The sequence below is a fragment of the Drosophila bipectinata genome, chromosome 3R, assembly GCF_030179905.1.
Source record: "Drosophila bipectinata strain 14024-0381.07 chromosome 3R, DbipHiC1v2, whole genome shotgun sequence".
Classification (NCBI taxonomy): domain Eukaryota; kingdom Metazoa; phylum Arthropoda; class Insecta; order Diptera; family Drosophilidae; genus Drosophila; species Drosophila bipectinata.
The window spans coordinates 26134715-26152080 of record NC_091739.1 but is presented as its reverse complement, the minus strand read 5'-3'; the positions used below and the strand labels follow the sequence as shown (position 1 = coordinate 26152080).

General features: G+C 44.1%; 4 protein-coding genes across 7 annotated transcripts; 3 read left to right on the top strand and 1 right to left on the bottom strand.

Moving 5' to 3' along the window:
* Positions 1–113: 113 nt before the first annotated feature.
* LOC108122030 (uncharacterized) lies at positions 114–648 on the top strand. The gene is made up of 2 exons (XM_017236466.2): positions 114–303; positions 362–648. Exons 1-2 carry the CDS (start codon positions 114–116, stop codon positions 646–648), a joined length of 477 nt encoding a protein of 158 aa, XP_017091955.2.
* Positions 649–658: 10 nt separating this feature from the next.
* On the top strand, positions 659–1257 carry LOC108122031 (uncharacterized). The gene is made up of 2 exons (XM_017236467.2): positions 659–805; positions 863–1257. The coding sequence occupies exons 1-2, from the start codon at positions 659–661 to the stop codon at positions 1109–1111; spliced, it is 396 nt and encodes a 131-aa protein (XP_017091956.1). The 3' UTR covers positions 1112–1257.
* eIF2Balpha (eukaryotic translation initiation factor 2B subunit alpha) lies at positions 1130–2776 on the bottom strand. Its single transcript, XM_017236465.3, has 6 exons — positions 2637–2776; positions 2387–2521; positions 2228–2329; positions 1799–2165; positions 1466–1736; positions 1130–1401 (listed from the first exon to the last, which is right to left on the bottom strand). Exons 2-6 carry the CDS (start codon positions 2418–2420, stop codon positions 1255–1257), a joined length of 921 nt encoding a protein of 306 aa, XP_017091954.1. The 5' UTR covers positions 2421–2521; positions 2637–2776; the 3' UTR covers positions 1130–1254.
* A 137-nt stretch (positions 2777–2913) lies between these two features.
* On the top strand, positions 2914–16041 carry Vps13B (vacuolar protein sorting 13B). 4 transcript variants are annotated; one of them, XM_070281198.1, is made up of 14 exons: positions 2914–4188; positions 4244–5594; positions 5656–6329; positions 6386–6578; positions 6634–7253; positions 7319–9171; positions 10336–10492; positions 10558–10782; positions 10842–11881; positions 11935–12294; positions 12361–13119; positions 13175–13662; positions 13729–15644; positions 15704–16041. In XM_070281198.1, the coding sequence occupies exons 1-14, from the start codon at positions 2914–2916 to the stop codon at positions 15914–15916; spliced, it is 11124 nt and encodes a 3707-aa protein (XP_070137299.1). In that variant the 3' UTR covers positions 15917–16041. The 4 variants fall into 4 exon arrangements, with proteins under 4 accessions (XP_070137299.1, XP_070137298.1, XP_017091950.2 ...); XM_070281197.1 differs by having other exon boundaries at positions 5653–6329; XM_017236461.3 differs by having other exon boundaries at positions 5650–6329.
* Positions 16042–17366: the final 1325 nt, after the last annotated feature.

Sequence of the window (17366 nt, the reverse complement as noted above, 5' to 3'; positions counted from 1 at the left end):
GTGCTGCCAGAATTTGGCACATTTGACAACACTGTTTGTAGCACTGTTTTACTATTAACGTAGCAGAGAATATTTGTAAATATTTAGATTTATTTGTATCTGGTTTGTAAAACATGTCACTTGGTAATGCCGATCCCTGGCAAGTAAAGAATTCAGGTATCGAGCAAGAGAGTGCAGAACCCGCCGATAACGGTGACAGATTTGAGGATAACTTTGCCTCAAACGGCCCGGAGACCAACGCCAACGGAAAGAAGGAAGGACATGAACCATTGCCGGACTCGAGTGAATATTTAAAGCTGTTGGGTGGGATTCCATTGATCTATAATATACCCAAATGCACAACTAATTGCTATTATTTCAGAACGAAAATTGACCAGAGTCCAAAAGGGTAACAAATTGCTCGATAGCCTGCGCGACAAGCGGCAGGATTGCATGCGCGGTCTCCTCGCATCAGAGGGTGTACCAGTTTCCATATTCGAGCAGTTCCTTGAACTTGAAACACCAATTGAAAGTGGCCGGCTGCATCGGCACCTGCTGCCAGTCCAAGCCGTAAACGTGGGCGAAACGGTTCACATTGTAGACCACGACGAGTTGCAGCAAAAAGAGGAGGATAATTTAGAAGAGGAAAAAACGACTCAAGAACTCTAAAAAAATCACAATGGACTCCACATTCGGCAATGTCTTCTTGTTTCTGACCGACCTCGCCTGGAAGAGCCGTCTCACCATCCCCGTCTTGGTCACCACAGCATTTCTCGTTATGGATATACGCCTACAAATAGAGATCAACATTCAGTCTGGACAATTTGTTGGTGCATTTTGGTTGAATAATCAATCTTGTGTGTAACATTTTCTATATTTTTAGAATGCCAGCGATCTAGACGATGCAGATGAAGACCCTGATGACCATTTAGGTCACGACCATGGATTCGACGATGATAGCGGCAGTGAAAGCTATATTGATGATCTCGATGAGTACAACAGCGAATACACCAATGACGAAGGAAATGTGAGTGAGGCTTCCCACTACAGCCTAGACGTTTACGATCCGTGGGGCTCCGACTGGGACGATAACGATGAAGTCGATGTCTATTCTCTCGAGATGCGGTACTAGGGCCATAAAGCACCATACAAATTTTAGGCGTAGATTTATTTTCTGTACATGTATATACTCAGTACTACCATATACCAATTTATCCATTTCATGAAGTTGTAATTAAACAGAAACACAGTGTATGAGCTGCGTTTATTTCCCATTTACATGTACAGCTTGATCAATTCGTCGCTTACGGCAGAGGGTGTCAGAATTCCAAGATCGGTGAAGAGAAGAGTAATGTAGACGGGTGGCGTGTAGTCTACGAGTGGGTGCACTTTGGACACGTCGTGCAGGTGTTTGCGGGAGTACTAAAATTACGAGGATTTATTTATAAACATACTGGTACCTGGAATAAAACATACGGTAGCTCACCTTATACTCATTGGGTAGGTCCCTCTGGTTAAGGGGATATAGTCTAGAAAACTTGAAGCTCTCTGCTAGTACGTAGAAAGGTTTCTTCATTTCACGAGCGCATAAGCCCATGGTGTAGGATCCAATTCGGTTTATAATACCGCCACTCTCCACCACTGCTTCAGCTCCAACCAACACAAAGTCCACAGATTCCATCACATAGCCAGTAGCTGAATCCAGAATCAGAGTGCAATCAATGCCAGCTGCGTTAAGTTCTCGAACCATTTCCTCGCTGATAAATTAAAAAGGATAATTTTTTTGTGTAAAAACTTCGAAAAAAGTTGTGAATCTTACCCTGGGTTGCCAGTGCCTCCCTGTGTAACGAAGACGTGAAAAGACTTTTTGTTTTGCGAGGCAGTGATAAGTGCTTTAAGGACGACTCTGGAGCGGGAGTGGGTCAGTATACGGCAGCCGTCGCTGATGAACCTTTGAGCTTGTTGGGCAATTACCTGCCGGGAGTTTAGGAGCTTCGTGAGAAATATTTTCCCCCGGTTCAGCATAATCTGCCGACACTCCTCCATGTGCTTGTCATCTAAACTGAGGGTAATAAACCGGCAGAACAGCTCTCCAGCGGACACGATGGCAGCAATTGACAGATCCGTGTTTCGCATGGCGGCTACCGCATCCCTCATCGTTGTGTGTAAAATGTGAATAGTTCCAACTATAAGATATATGCCATAGGTTAAATCAAAATCAACAGCAATTTGGTATCTTGCCACATACACTGTTTCTTCTCCAAAATCATGAGCAGTGTCCTTATAGCTGCTATACCTGATGACAGATCCTTGTCCTCATCGAGGAGCTGTAAGAAATACTTTACCACATCTAAAAATAAAAGCCACAATTAATAGAGGAAATGACTTAAAATGATTATTTATTTACCAAAATCGTGGCTAGTTTCTTTTATTTGCGGCATTCTGTTGAAATTGTGAAAATAACTTCCTGCACGTTAGACGTCAACAATCTGAACAGCTGATTTGTGGTTATCTAAGAGCCTAGCTGCACGTAGCGATTTCCCTTTATTTTGACCATTGATAAGATTTTAAAACATATTTGATTAAAAGCCAATTTTAATTTTAAGCATACCAGTAAGTTATTATAAATATATAAATTATAAATTGACTTAAATTACCTCAACATATGATATAAACACGCTCTCGGCCCAGTGCGGCTAATTTAAAGCCATTGTTTGTAACGGTTCGCGGTCACACTGGTGCCGGGGCTAAAACGTAAACAATCGAAAATTTACTGGCTATGTTTGTTTTGTTTTCTTTTTCGGCATAAAATCGAAACAAAATCCACAGCATGTAAATTGAGGAAACTCGCCGGCATAGCAGCGAAGTAAATGCAGAGTTCACATTGAGTTTGCCCGGAAGCCACCTGAAAATCAGTCCGCAGGAGCCACCAAGATGTTCAAGTTAGAGTCCTATATAACCCCCATTCTGCTCAGCTACGTGGCCAAGTACGTTAAGAACTTTCGCGACGAAGATGCCCAGGTGTCGTTGTGGGAGGGTGAGGTGACCTTTCAGAACCTGGACCTCCGACTGGAGGTCCTCGAGGAAGAGCTGAATCTGCCTGTGGAGCTGGTTTCCGGGCACATCCACGAGCTAAGCATCCAAGTGCCGTGGACCAAGCTCATGTCAGAACCCGTCAAGATCGTAATTAACACCATCGAGTTTGTAGCCAAGCTGCCGGACGGCGAGAGCAAGCAACGCAGAGCCTCTTTGCAGAGGGAGCGAGAGAAGAGGGCCTCCCTCGAGCAACCGGAACAACCTAAGGGATCCCCAGCGGCCAGCAGTTCGAGTATGGTGAATAAGATCATCAACAACATAGCGCTGCAGTGTCACAACATCATTCTAAAGTACGTTGAGGACGACATTGTGGTCTCAATGAATGTCCAATGCCTGAACTTTATGTCGGCTGGAGAGGATTGGAAGGCTGCCATGGTGGATGTGCACCCGGTGTCCGTGCTGATGAGAAAAGTGCTTCAAGTCTCGGATCTGACTATCTGCCTGGACAAACGGAATACGGCTGGTAGGATCGAGGTTTGCCAGGAGCCAGTTTTATACCGATGCACTTTGGAGTGCCGTGTTCTTCGCAAATACAATGCCAACACAAAGGACACCTCCAGCACAACCAGAATAGGCGTATTCACAAAGTCTCTCGATATCAACGTTTCATCTCTGCAGTTTCCTATGGTTATGAGGTTGCTGAAAATGCTTCTCGACCTGAAGCCGGCTGAAAAGGAAGAAGTACCCGAGAACTCCCAGGATCAGGAAGAGGCAACCGAGGGAGGTGAGGCTCAGCAAAGACAGGAACCAACTGGGCAAGGCGTCTTTGGGTGGGCATGGAATCTATTGCCAAGCTTTGATGCCCAGTCGCCCTCCCCATCGTGTGATAATCCGCCTGGACACGCTTTCGACATTGGTTTGTATGCAGAGGAGCTCAACTTTCATTTAAAGAACTCGGAGTACTTTACCGACCAAAGCATGGGTGGAATAAAGAGAATAAAGTATTCCCCAATCTTGAGGATAAGCTTGGGAGGACTCTATTTCGAGAGATCCCAGCTAAAGGAGAACGATTGGGCCAATATCAAAGCCGGACTATCCAGAATTTACATGGAACCACTAGGTGCTTATCGCAGTGAAGAACTCGTTGATCGTAACTTGATAAGTACCCAAGAGGTGTGTTAATATTAGGACTTTAAAACACTGAAGTAATCTATTCTTACTCCTTTAGGTTTCAGAAGAGCGGTCATTTATTGACAAAAGCCTTTTTGACGAGCACTACACGCTCTACGATCGCACGTGGTGCACCTTCAACTACGAAGACTACTTGGCCAGGAACACAGAGGAGTATATGCTGTTCCGGACTCCTGTTTTGGCATTCGACATCATCGAGTACCGGGTGCCCAAGACCAACAGCCATCCCTTAGCAGAGAGCCAGCTGAGGGATCTGGGAGTGCGCATCCAATACCGCCTGCTGTCCGCTGGAATCACCTTCCACTTTTCACAGTCATTTCAACAGGTTAAAAATCTAATTACCGATTTAATTCGCCCTTACGACTACCCAGGATATCATGCAGAACCGAAAAACGCTGCGACAACGCCTGAGGAGCACAATGCCTCGGGGCTAGAATTAATGACCGCGACGGATCTGGAGTACTTGGTGGGACTGGTGCCCATCTGCAATTACAAAATCGAGCTACGCAACATGGTAATCAACTTCTATCCACGTCAGCAGCAAATTGAAACTTCGGCGATCAACCAGCATCAACTTTCGACCGCCGTTAAGCAATCCCTGTTGCCCCACCTCCAGCTGAAGGTTTCTTTGGTCGAAGGAATCGTGTGTGGCCCAGTTAACCCTCAGCGTCTGGTTCAGTTCGTCGTCCCCTTGCAGGATAAGCCTCGTGAGGTGGTCAATGCTTGCTACACTTCATACACCTTTAATATGAAAAACATAACCCTGATGATAATGAATACAGCTCCAGAATGTTGTCGAGCCAAATTCCTGAATATTCCACGCATGAAGGTTAAACTGAATCGCCTCCTGCTCCCGCACATGTGGAAAAAAAATGAGACGCCTCTGGAGACGTTAGAAATCAAGTCTGAAATCATTGCTATAGAGTTTTCAAAGCGTGAATTAATTATAGCGAACAGGTTGCTACCTCTAATCACTAGTTTCAATGCCAAGGACCTCAGTGATCTTTCTCATCTTGTGACCCAAGTCAACGTCCACTCGGATGTGATAAAAATGCAAACCTTGGTCACCAAACTGAGCGCGGACTACCACAAATATCACTCCCATATGTCAGCTATGGCATCGATTCAGAAACTCAATGCAGATGCCGTTCACACGAAAATGAACGCAAGGAATGTGGTGTTGTCTACGTCCACGACGAACAGTAGCAAGTGGTTAGAGCTGCAGATGCAGCTTCCCTTGGAGGACGAGACACAGGAGAAAACAGAGAAGATACCCGGCACGGTGGTGGCTCTGTGGCTGGAACCTTTTCGAGTCACCATGGATTTATATCTTCTTCAGTTCCTGAACTTTTCTGATCACACTGGAAAACGGCACTCACATGAAACTGGTCAGTATTCAATGTATTTTAAATTATTTAAATTTCTAATGATGGTTTCTTCTAGAAGTAGAGAACGATTCAGAAATTGTCAGCCTATCAGAGCAACCTATCACGCAATCAGTTTCAAACTACTCCACGATATCAATGCCATTGAACGATTACCAACCGCGGCGGATCAGTCGAAATTTGACCCGCAAAATCTCCGTGCCCGAGGAGACAGTACATCTAAGCTCGGAAAGGGATGAACGGCACACCCAAATGGAGCCAGTGAATCCGGTGGTGAGCAGTAAGCCTGTTCCAAAAGCCTACGATTCTTCTGCATTTGTAAAGCGGCTTAACAACTTGGTGATTCTGCTTGAGATTTCTCAGTCAAAAATCGACGTGTGTGAGCATATGCAGCGAAAATCGCCAACAGAAAAGGATACGCAGTACACTTCTATACGGCTGCCTTTTGTGAAAGTAAAATCTGGCAACGGAGATCCAATATCACGAGGCAACATCAAGTCTGTAGTTTTTGTGCCATCCAAACCAGAATCCTTCAACTGGGTAATTGAGCTAAGCGAATTCCATGTATGCTATCGCCAAGCTCAGGTCACCGAAATGATTGTGGATCCAGTAAGAACATCTATAACTCTAGCTCTCTCTCATAAAGCGGACGAAAAACTTGAAAAGAAGAGGGATCAGGGAATATACTCGATCAATGTCCACGTAGATATGTCTGACATAAATATTTTTGCACAGCGGGTAAGCTTTTATCTTGAAATTTATGTATATATTTATCTAACTCGAATTTCTTCCAGGTGAAATTGCTACATGAGCATTACCAGATTATTTCCAAGGTTTTAAGTTCACTTCATCCGAATGAGCCCACTTGCAACTCATCGGAACGCAAGCCCAAGTTGGAGGTTTATACGGGCAGTTCTCAGTATTATCCCGCTATCAAAGAATTCCTGGAGCTGGATCCCAACTTTCAGGCGCCTCCAAAAGCAAAAGGTGAAAAGATATTAAATGTTCAATTACGAAATAGAGCTATAAGTATATTTTACAGCTCCCAAAAGTTCTCTTGTGGTCTTCTGCCAATGGACGATACCACGAATAAGTTTTGAAATGGAGAACGCCATGGGCTCCAAGCACAGTAAAATATCAATTATCATAGAGGATCTTCTTCTCAATATTGACAAAAACCGCGAGTTCAATAAAATCACCACCAAAATCGAAAACGTGGGAGTTAACTACTACGAAGCAAAGCAGCAAGACTGGGAAAAGGTGGAAAACATCCATGTGAAAATGCTCGGAGATAGCTCTAACCTGCCTCTCATAAGTGTGGTGGTCACAACCGTCAGTCTGGAAGATCTGTATGCCAAGATTGGAGCCAAAAACCCACACAACAAACAACGCACAATTTCGGAGGTCCTGATCGAAGTGCAGCCCATTGAGATGGTACTAGACTTGGACCAAATAACCGAGTTTGTAGTCCCTCTTTGTGAGGTGATTGAAATTGTAACAGGTTCAGGAACAGACAACAACGCAAGCTCTTCTAGTTCAACAGCTGCTAGTACGATAACGACGGTCCAGGACCTACCCATAGTGCATTTAAATAGCAAAGGTATTTTTGTTTACCTTCCACTGGCCACTGGCAAGAAGAGTTGCAGTGTTTTGTTTCTAAGGGTAGGTGTTTCAAAGAAATACATTTTATTTTTCGTATCTGATTATATTATTATTCTGTGCCGCAGCTTGAAAGTATTCAACTTACTCCAAGTCTGGAGAACCCACTTGTGCGGCAGCTCGTAAGGCAGGATATCTATCAAAAAGCTGCAGAGCTTAATATGCTCAGCACTCCAGGTGCTTTGGTGGAGGACCGCCAATATGAGTTCAGCGTTAGAAAGGTATCTTTATCAACGGGGAACTGGGAGCAAACCCAAAAATACCGAAAGGAGAAGAGCCTGGCCAGCGAGCACAACAACCCAGCCTTCGAGTGGAATAACCAGACACGTTCCCCTGAACTTGATCACATGGAGATATTCAAGGACTTTGATTTTATCATGATCTATGCTCCCGCCATCAGCTACGATCGATTTTTGGTTTCTGGTCAAAGTATAGAGTACAACTGTGTGACCGATTTCGTCGCTGCTTTAAACACCCATCAAATCACTCTTGTCAGTTGCATTATCCGGCGCTTGCAGGGATTGCAGTGCATCCTCAATAATTTCTGTAGTATTGATGGCTTGAAAGCCAAGCGAACATCGCACAGGACCATTGGAGTGGCATCAGTTCACGAAATCATTGATAACTCGTTTTATTTTTCAAGAGATTGCCAACCATGTACGAAAACCTTTTACAAAAAGAAGCTATCAGCCAAACACGAGAATTCTGACAAGTTCTTCGACGTCCGAGGTAGTAGCGACGTCTTCTACGGATCCTGCCTAAGTGATTCTGGCGTATACTTGGGTACTCGCTCAAAAGGAATCTATAGAACGCAGTCTTTTCACGGAGAAGACTTTCAGCGAAGTGGACGCGCGCCGTCTGCATTGAATTATCCTCGAAGCGTTTCTTTTGTGGCTGGTACATTTATTTTAAAGATTTATGATTTGATAGAGCTTAACGATTTGGACGGGACTGTGACGAAACCGCTGGTCCAAGTGATGATTTCTCAACCAAGTTTCATGTCCACGCAAAACCTAAAGGGATCCGTTACCCAAGCATCGATATTCAACTTTAATATAAGCGTTTTTTCTTCAAAAAAGAATCCAAACAGCGATTCATCCTTGAAGGAGTTTAATGAACCGATATTTGACACCTTGCCTGGCCAGCTCAGCAGTTCGGGGATACCACCACCGTTGCTTACCATAAAAACGCAATACGACCGGATACAGCAAATGGAATTAGATGTTGAGTTGCGGAAGCCCATTATTCTTTGGTTGGGCGAGTCGAACATAAAGCAACTGGCCAGTGACTTGATTCGAATCAACACTGTTCTTTACGAGGCTCCATGCTTTTCAGTTCGAAGTCAACGACCCGTTGAGGAGGGGTCTCAACTGCGGCAGTTGAAGGTGAATTGCTACAATGCGGATAGGCTGCACTTTTCCTGTGACCAAATCACCATAAAGTTTTACGACGACGCCCGAACCTACAAATGTAGTCTTGTTTGCCTAGACCTCAGCACTCGCATTAAGTTCAGCAATCGCCCCCAAAAGGCCGTTATTAGGTCCACCCTCGGCTCCATTTATCTTCAGGCCGGGGGTAAGATGCTGCTGCATCCTCTGACGATGCGCTTGTCGGCGGACTTGATCAGCGAACCATGGTGTGATGAGCTTCTTATTAATTCTACGCTCAAGATGAACTTCCTCCATGTTGATGCTGGAGTTCAAAGTATTTTACAATTGCAAAAAGCCAGGGACGGAGTCAATCGTATCCAGGAATTTTTCAACCAGGAGTGGCAGCAGTTTCTGTACCATCGTCCAGTTTTAGGTACTCCAGATGAAGCATCTTTAAATACTCTAATAAAATGCACTCCATCAAAGGAGTCAATTGAAAGAAGCAAAAAACCACCGAAATCCAATGCGGAATTCTACCAAGATGACCTCCGGTAAGTCTCCTCTATTTGTACTTATACATTTTTACACCCTTGCAGAGAATATTATAGTTTTAATAACATAATAATATATATATTAATAATATAATAATGAAATAATTATAATAATTGGTCAAAAGTTTGTAATGCAGTGAAGGAGACATCTCTATAAACATCCCTATAAAATATATACATATGTATATTCTTGATCAGGATCACCTCCATAAATTTGATATGCTGTACAGTTAGAGAGTTCAGATTTAGTATGGATTGTTTTTGCAAAATTTGGATTTTGTTTTTGGCAAAATAGTACGACATACGACTTTCATAAAGATCCTATAACGGAAAACACCATTTTCAATTGATTCCTAATTTGCATTATGAAAAATATAAAAAAAAAGTTGTCTCAGGATTTTGATACAGAATGGTGGCGAATCGATCCAGAAATAGTATGAGGTACTCCGCTTGAAAATCGGATCAGGATTGGGGAAGATATAGCCATCGCTGTGGGCCCTATAGAGGAAAACGCCATTTTAAAGGAATTTTCATCACGAAAAATGGACAAAAAATCTAAAAAATATTTTGTCTTGGGATTTTGATGTAGAATGGTGGCAAATCGATCCAGAAATCGTTTAAGGTACTCCGCTTGAGAATCGGATCTGGATTGGGGAAGATATAGCCATCGCTGTGGGCCCTATAGTGGAAAACCCCATTTTCAAGGGATCCCATCACGAAAAATGGACAAAAAATCCAACAAATATTTTGTCTCAGGATTTTGATGCAGAATGGTGACGAATCGATCCAGAAATCGTTTAAGGTACTCCGCTTGAGAATCGGATCAGGATTGTGGAAGATATAGCCATCGCTGTGGGCCCTATAGTGGAAAACCCCATTTTCAAGGGATCCCATCACGAAAAATGGACAAAAAATCTAAAAAATATTTTGTCTCGGGATTTTGATGCAGAATGGTGGCAAATCGATCCTATCGCATCGTATCGATCCAGAAGTCGTATCGACCTCAAAATAATTAGTTTTATACGAAACTGCTTATAAGGATAGGTTACTACCTATATGCGATATTTGGAATAAACATCCAATTTTAACCGCAAGGGTGTATCACTTCGGCTCCGCCCGAAGTTAGCTTTCCTTTCTTGTTTAAAATATTTTTTTAAACCGCAGAGCTGGCGCCTTTCAGTTTGTTTATTTAAACTCTGAGTCTGTGCTTCCGATGCCCTACCAAGTTCAGATTATCAAGAAAAACTATGGTATTATTTGCTGGCGATATCCCCAGCCGCGTCAAATGACAAGCATTCATATATATCCAGTTCCTATGCCAGTAAGTAGTATTTAATAGAACCCGATCGGTTAAAAATAAACAGGATTTTCCATTGATTTTTAAAGGTCAGCAGTCCCATACATATCAAGTGCCGCATGGAGTATTTCAGTGAGCCACATGAAGCATTTCTACATTACTGTGATTTTATGCTTTCGGAGACAGTCACCAAAGAACTGAAGCCACCGGACCGTCCTATCTGTGCCACTATTTGGAGGGTTGTTATATTGCAATCCCTTATATCTGTAGACGAAACATGCTTTGACGGAGATGAAGACGAGGACCTAATATCGGTAAGGAAATTGTAAGAATTTCGTTTATAGCATAAATTATTGAAGTTAATTTTTCAAAGATCGACGGCACTCAATTGCATCCGGAATTTAAAGCGGATGAAAATAAGGATTTTATTTTGCACCCAAAAGTTCTGGTTGGTTGCATGCGCATCGATACCGTGTTTATGGCCGAAAAAGTGCCCAAACTTCAGTTGCTGCTCCATTGCCAGGATATTGAAGTCAATTTGTTGAACCAGAACGATTCCATTGGTGAATTGCCATCCACTTTGAAGGAATACAATATTAAGGAAACGCCTGAAGTTCACCAAACGTTTTTAACCATTAACGTGGAAGATTTGCAGGTGCATTCTGCAATATTTTCCAAAAACGATTTCAGCTTGCAGACTGATCTGCGAACTCGTATAAAATGCTTGGATTATGGCTTCCTCAACATGCTGGATATTGTCGAGCCCATGAAGTTTAGCAGCTATGTTAGATTATGCAACAGTCCGCGTTCCTTGGTGGATGCGAATTTTATGGTGGATAAGCTCAGGATTAATTGTGGTCCGTACGCGATACATACGCTTCTGAGTTCCAAGCGCCACTGGCAGGAAGTTATGCAACAAAAAGAAAAGCGGTGCGTCCTGGTGCCCAAGTGCGTTGTAATTAATCGAATGCAAGTGCCCCTAATGTTCGGACAAACAGGGACAGTGGAACAAATAACTTTGGCACCTCGAGAAGCGCACTTCTATAGCTTTAGAAGCTGTTCTCATGGACAAGAACTAACACTGCTCATTTATAATCCGGAGACTAAGGAATTGGAGGCCAGCGAATCGATTTCCATATCTCTCAAGTTCGAAGAAGACCAGAAAGTAAAGCATTTACGCATTGGACAAAGCTGTATTACTCTTAAAACGGGTAAACTATCGGCTACACAGATATACGTGTTGATCAAGGGCCAAATTGAGGTGATAAGCATGGTTCCCCACGAACTCATCACCGAATTTCGTCTTGGGAGATATCCATACGACGAACAAGGATCACAGGAATATGTACTTCCCTATAAGAAATCAGCTTCGTTTTATCAAAGTATAGAGCGGGATGAACCCATTAATATGCGGTAAGCACTTATTTTGTCTTATCTAGTGGTTTGATTTATACATATTTCTTTAGGCTGAAGTTAGCAGCTGGCATCGGCAAAGGTCGTACAGGAGACATTCCGCTAAGGAACAACAATGATCTGCCCTGGCTGGTCAAGGTGCCCATCCAGTCTGAAATCGAATTTATTAGTATATGGGTGCGTGTCTTGCGCGAAGATATTCCTATAGAAGATGGGGATGCAAGCTTCCAACCCCAAAAAGTACTTGTTTGCATTTGGCCGATCTTTGAGATCTGCAACATGCTGAACTGCAGCATTGGGGTCACTGAAAGTACCTCCAATGAGAACACCCAAATTCCGGGCAAGGGCGGAAGGTGGGCACTAAGCACTCCCACCACCCATAACAGCGTCCACTTTATTACCTTCAAGTATCCGTAAGTTTTAAAAGTAGTTTCTCATTTTAACATAACTTGTTATACTGAATACTTGTATTTTTTTAGTGGGGTTCTACGAGGTACTTCCGAAAGTATGTACACGCTGATGCTAAGCAACATGGACTGGCAGAAGTTCTTCCATTACGATCCCAAGGTTTGGACCATAGAAAAGGCCCTAGATAACCTGGGAAAATCTAATAAGCCCAAGTGGCCCTTAAACGATTACGAAGAGATGCGAGTTCGCCGCAGAATGCCCACACCAGAATCGTATGATGTGAAATACCTAACGGGGCCAACCAGAGAGTTCTCGTGCACCTTTGGGTTGGAAGTTACTGCTTGGGCCATGTTCATCAATGCCATCGATCAGGATGTGTCCGTATACTTGCTTCCAGAGCAAGCGCACTATAGAATTGCAGCAAACTCCCTGGACATGCTTCCCAAAATCAGGACTGCATTTACTCTTAATGTACGCTGTGGTGCTGAATGGATTAGGTCGTCGCTTATCTGTTTCGAGGAGCTATTACAGCCTAAGAATCAAAATGCTGCTCGAACGTTGTCACTACGATGCAATTCCTTTGTGGATGTGGTTATAGTGCGGAACGAAGAGGTGCTGCGATTGGTTCTAGAATACAGGTTGGAGGCGGACGGAAGAAGGCTGTTAAAGTTGCGCTCAAAGTTTGTGGTCACTAATTTCACGGACGTTGATTTAATCGCCTTGCCCTTGGCCATGGATCACAAAGAAACGAGTACGCGAGAGGAAGTCGAGGCCTTCTCTCTAGCCAAAAAGCCTTGCAATATTCAATCGACGGATCTATCCAAGAACTGGTACGTATTTCTATCACTTTTCAAAGTAAGAACTACATTTATTTCCTTTATTTAGTACTGGTGTCACCATGGACTGTTTTTATGACCTCCATGCCCACAAAGCTAAACACAACTGTGATACTGCATTCGTGTATTTTGTTTGCTTTAATGTGGGTGGCCATCGGGACGTTTCCATACCCATTCCTTTGAGCATTCCCTTTACGAGACGTTGCTTCAGCCTGCAGGCAGGACCGGAGTCCATTCCCCTCATGATTACTTTAATAGAAAAGGACGGTATCCACTATCTGAATGTTTTCCACGACAAAGCTCCGGCGATAATAATTAGCAACAGCACCAATGTTAAGTTTATAGTTGCCCAAACCAGTGCATCTGGCAATAGCAATGTTACTTGCACGAATTCAGAATTTTTGGGCAGGAACTTTGAGTGGAATCAGTTGGTCTTACCCCAAAGCAGATGCTATTACACCCCACCGCAGATGTATGCCAATTTTCCAGATGTGGACTTCACCATGTGCAATTTATCGCTGGCCGTTTATAGCAGTGGTGAGTGTTTTTATAATCATGGATATCCTTTCCGTCTCTAATGATAATTTTTATGTTTCTACAAAGGCTGTGCCAAGAACAAGATCGGTTGGTCGAAGCCTTTGAGAACTGACAAATCGTGGAAAAAGTTCCTGCATATACCCAAGTTTGGAGACGTCAAGGTTGTTGTCTGTGATAAGCATCGTGCCATACGGGTGAACATCTACTATATAGCCCAGCAGCTAGAGTTTTCGGTCAAGGACTTGCGCTCGCGACTAAAACAGCCGGAGAACGGCGAGCTTCCAGCAGAAGAGGAAAAGGAAAGTCAAACCGACATTGCTGCGATAGATCTGCTTCCAGAAATGGAGACCTGTGTTCATTTTAGTGAAGAGTGCGAAACCAAAACCATTACCAAGGTCAAAGTGTTCATTAAGAGCTTTGTATTTAGCCTACAGACGGATGGTCGGGAGAAGGACTTCCTGAAAACGGAGGTGTGCAATGTATATGTCGATGATTCAATGATAGTTTACAACGACGATGACGACCAACGCGAGTTACTGGTGCAGCTGCCGAACTTGCAGGTTGACAATCAATTGTACTCCAGCGGGAAGTACGATTTCCCAGTCTTGCTGTGTGCCCAGCAACTTTATAAAAGACATTGTGGTCTGCCGTCCATCTACGGCTTGGATTGTGTTTACCAGAACCAAAGCCTGCGAAGCCATGTCTCGCTCTTTACTTTCAGTTTTTACCAAGATGAAATGCAACTGCAAAGTGTGAGGTGCCAGATTCCCCCGTTTAGGGTATACATCGAAGACGCCTACCTTAACCAGCTGCTGGAAACCTTGGTAGAGTGCGAACCGTCCAATTGCGTGTACAGCCATCCCGAGGATGAGGACCGAATCAAGCTATCCCTGGGTCAAACCCTGCTGCCTGAGCAAGTTGTGGCTCAATCTCTATACATATCGGAGCCCTTGCGACTAAACAGTTTCACGGTAGAGCCACTTAGTCTTCTACTTTCCGTCCATACCTCTTCCAGGCTATACATAGCCTTGGATCATTCGCCTCTCTCCTTCTCTCGTTACGAACGACAGCAGATTCTGACGGTGCCGCTGCGCTTTGGACAATCCCTGGGACTGCATTATCTTAGTGGAGCCATTTTTGGTGCCGGCTGGGTGGTGGGATCCCTGGAAATTCTGGGCAGTCCCAGCGGACTGGCTCGTTCGTTTAGCACTGGACTGAAGGACTTTGTGTCCATGCCCGTGCAAGGACTCTTTCGAGGTCCGTGGGGTTTCTTAGTGGGAGTCACCCAAGGATCCGCCTCCCTTTTGCGAAATGTTACTGCGGGTACTGTGAATTCCGTGACCAAGCTGGCCGGTTCAGTGGCTCGGAATCTGGATAGGCTAACACTGGATGCAGAACATATTGAACTGACGGAAGCCAGGCGACGTGCCAGACCCCAAGGATTTGCAGATGGACTTACTCAAGGTCTAACTGGTTTGGGAATCAGTCTTTTGGGCGCTGTTGGAGGACTTGCGCATCATACGTTGGAGGCTCGAAGTTCTGTGGGCGTCATTGCTGGACTTACCAAGGGTATTGTTGGTGCACTAACCAAGCCCATTAGTGGAGCCGCTGAAATGCTGGCCCTTACCGGCCAAGGAGTGCTGCACACTGTAGGCTTTAATGCCATGCCGCAGCAGGTGGAGCCCAGCGTGACCAGGAACTTGGCGTTGCATGGCAGTTCCAACCGCATTTGGAACTATCTTCCGGATGAATTGAGCCAAGATCAGGTGCTTTTCTTCTGTGAAATTACGCTGCTGGTTGGCTCCCAGCTACGTCCGGCCCTTCTGTTTCTTACCTCTTCTATTTTGGCGATTATGCAATCGGATAGTGAAGATCTATCGTTTGCTTCTCCAGTTTCCAAAGTGGATATAGTAGCGGATCGCGAAGACCCCAGTAAACTCTATGTAAGCCTAAAATCGGAGCAGAGGGATGATCTGGAGGGGGTAAGTAAAACGTAAAATTAAAATTTCTGCCTTTTCAGTAATATCTTTTCATTAACTAGCAAAACTACACTAACGAGCGGATTATGAAATTCCTTAACGCCTCTCGACTCCAGGGCATTGCCCACGATTCTTTAAGCGATCTGCTCCAAGTCCCTGAACAGGATGCTCTGGATCGAATGCAACGGCAATCAAAATGTATATTCTTCATAAAGCCCAATATAGGTGAACATCTGATCCACTATCTGAAGGTGATAAATCGGATACAGGATTGATACAAAATTTTTGTCTTAGCGTGTGTGGATTAGAATAAAGTATTCCTAGAATCATGTGTATTTTATGCCAAAAAAACCAATAGACATTTTTTGTTACATTTTTGCAATAAAATTAAAAAAAATTATTTATAGGTCGAACTTAAAAATATTAGATTTCCAGGAAAGTATGCATGAAGGTTTCAGAGTTTGCAAAGAAGGCGGGATGATTTTGTTTATCCGGAGGGTTCCGATAATTTCCTGGAAGAACTGTGGCATCTTATTTCACAAAAAGCAATTTCGCAAAACCACCCTCTGACCGCCAATGGAACTTAAAACTAAGTGCCACCTAACAGAACTAAAGTCCGCCGAGAAATTACAGCTCGGACGTGGATGCATTTTAATCAATGGCAGATAAATCCCGGATCCGGCTCCAAAGAAAATCCAAGCGATTGGAGGGAACTTGTAAAAATTAACTTGTCGCCCGCAAAAGCCGCCGAACGAAAGTGCCTGGCATTTTTTCGAGTTAAATATAATTTGCTTGGATGCCAGCTTTCTGCTCGGATGGCGGGATTTGGCCTTGCTTGGATGCCAGTGCCGGTGCCGGTGCCAACGCCGTGCTGCTTCGTTGCCTCGACGTGTGGGGAGAAGCGGAGAGTGCACGACCCAAAGATTCAATTATGGGTGGTTGGTGGTCGGCTCACCGCATCCGCAGGTTTGCCGTTCCAGTCGCTTATTGAGGCCCCAGGTTGGCCTTCTTTATGTGTTTGACATGACTCTGGGGGTGCAGGGGGACGGAGAAGGGCCATACCTTACCACACCTTACCGTGCCACTGAGGATAGCATTCCGTGGGCAAAAATGTACGTCTATTGTTTTATGTTTGCAAAAGGTGGGCATTTAACGACTCTACTGTGTTTCGCCCTAAAGTTGAGCCTATTGTGTCCGCTTCCGCCTTTTGTCTCAGGCTCTGGCTCAGGCCCATGCCCAGGATCGGGCCGGCCCAAGTCGGATATATGTTTGTACACATAGCTTATATCCAGCAGACACACATTAGCATTATGGGGGCGGTCGTTGCTTGCGATTTGCTCTCAAAAGTAGGCTAAGATTTTCCTGCAATTGTTGCTGCCATTAAAGTCCTGTCCTTGGCCCACAGCTCACCATCTTCAATAATGAGTCCTGACCAGTGTGTAACCCATCGGGATTTGATTGAAGCCCTCCAAACGACCTACGCTTAAAAAGCTTTTGTATCCTGAAATGAGTAGTGGCGGCATCTCATACTTAAATCCTACACTTAAATCCAATACAAACGCATTTGTACACGTGCCGAAGTGGCAACAAGGCCATCAACCAGTGCATTATGGCGACGACTTCCGCCATTTTGTTTCCGCCATGGGCTTAGCCAAGGGGGTCACTATATAATTTATGGTAATAGTTTTGGGTTATTTGGTTTTATAACCAAACATTTTCAATTAA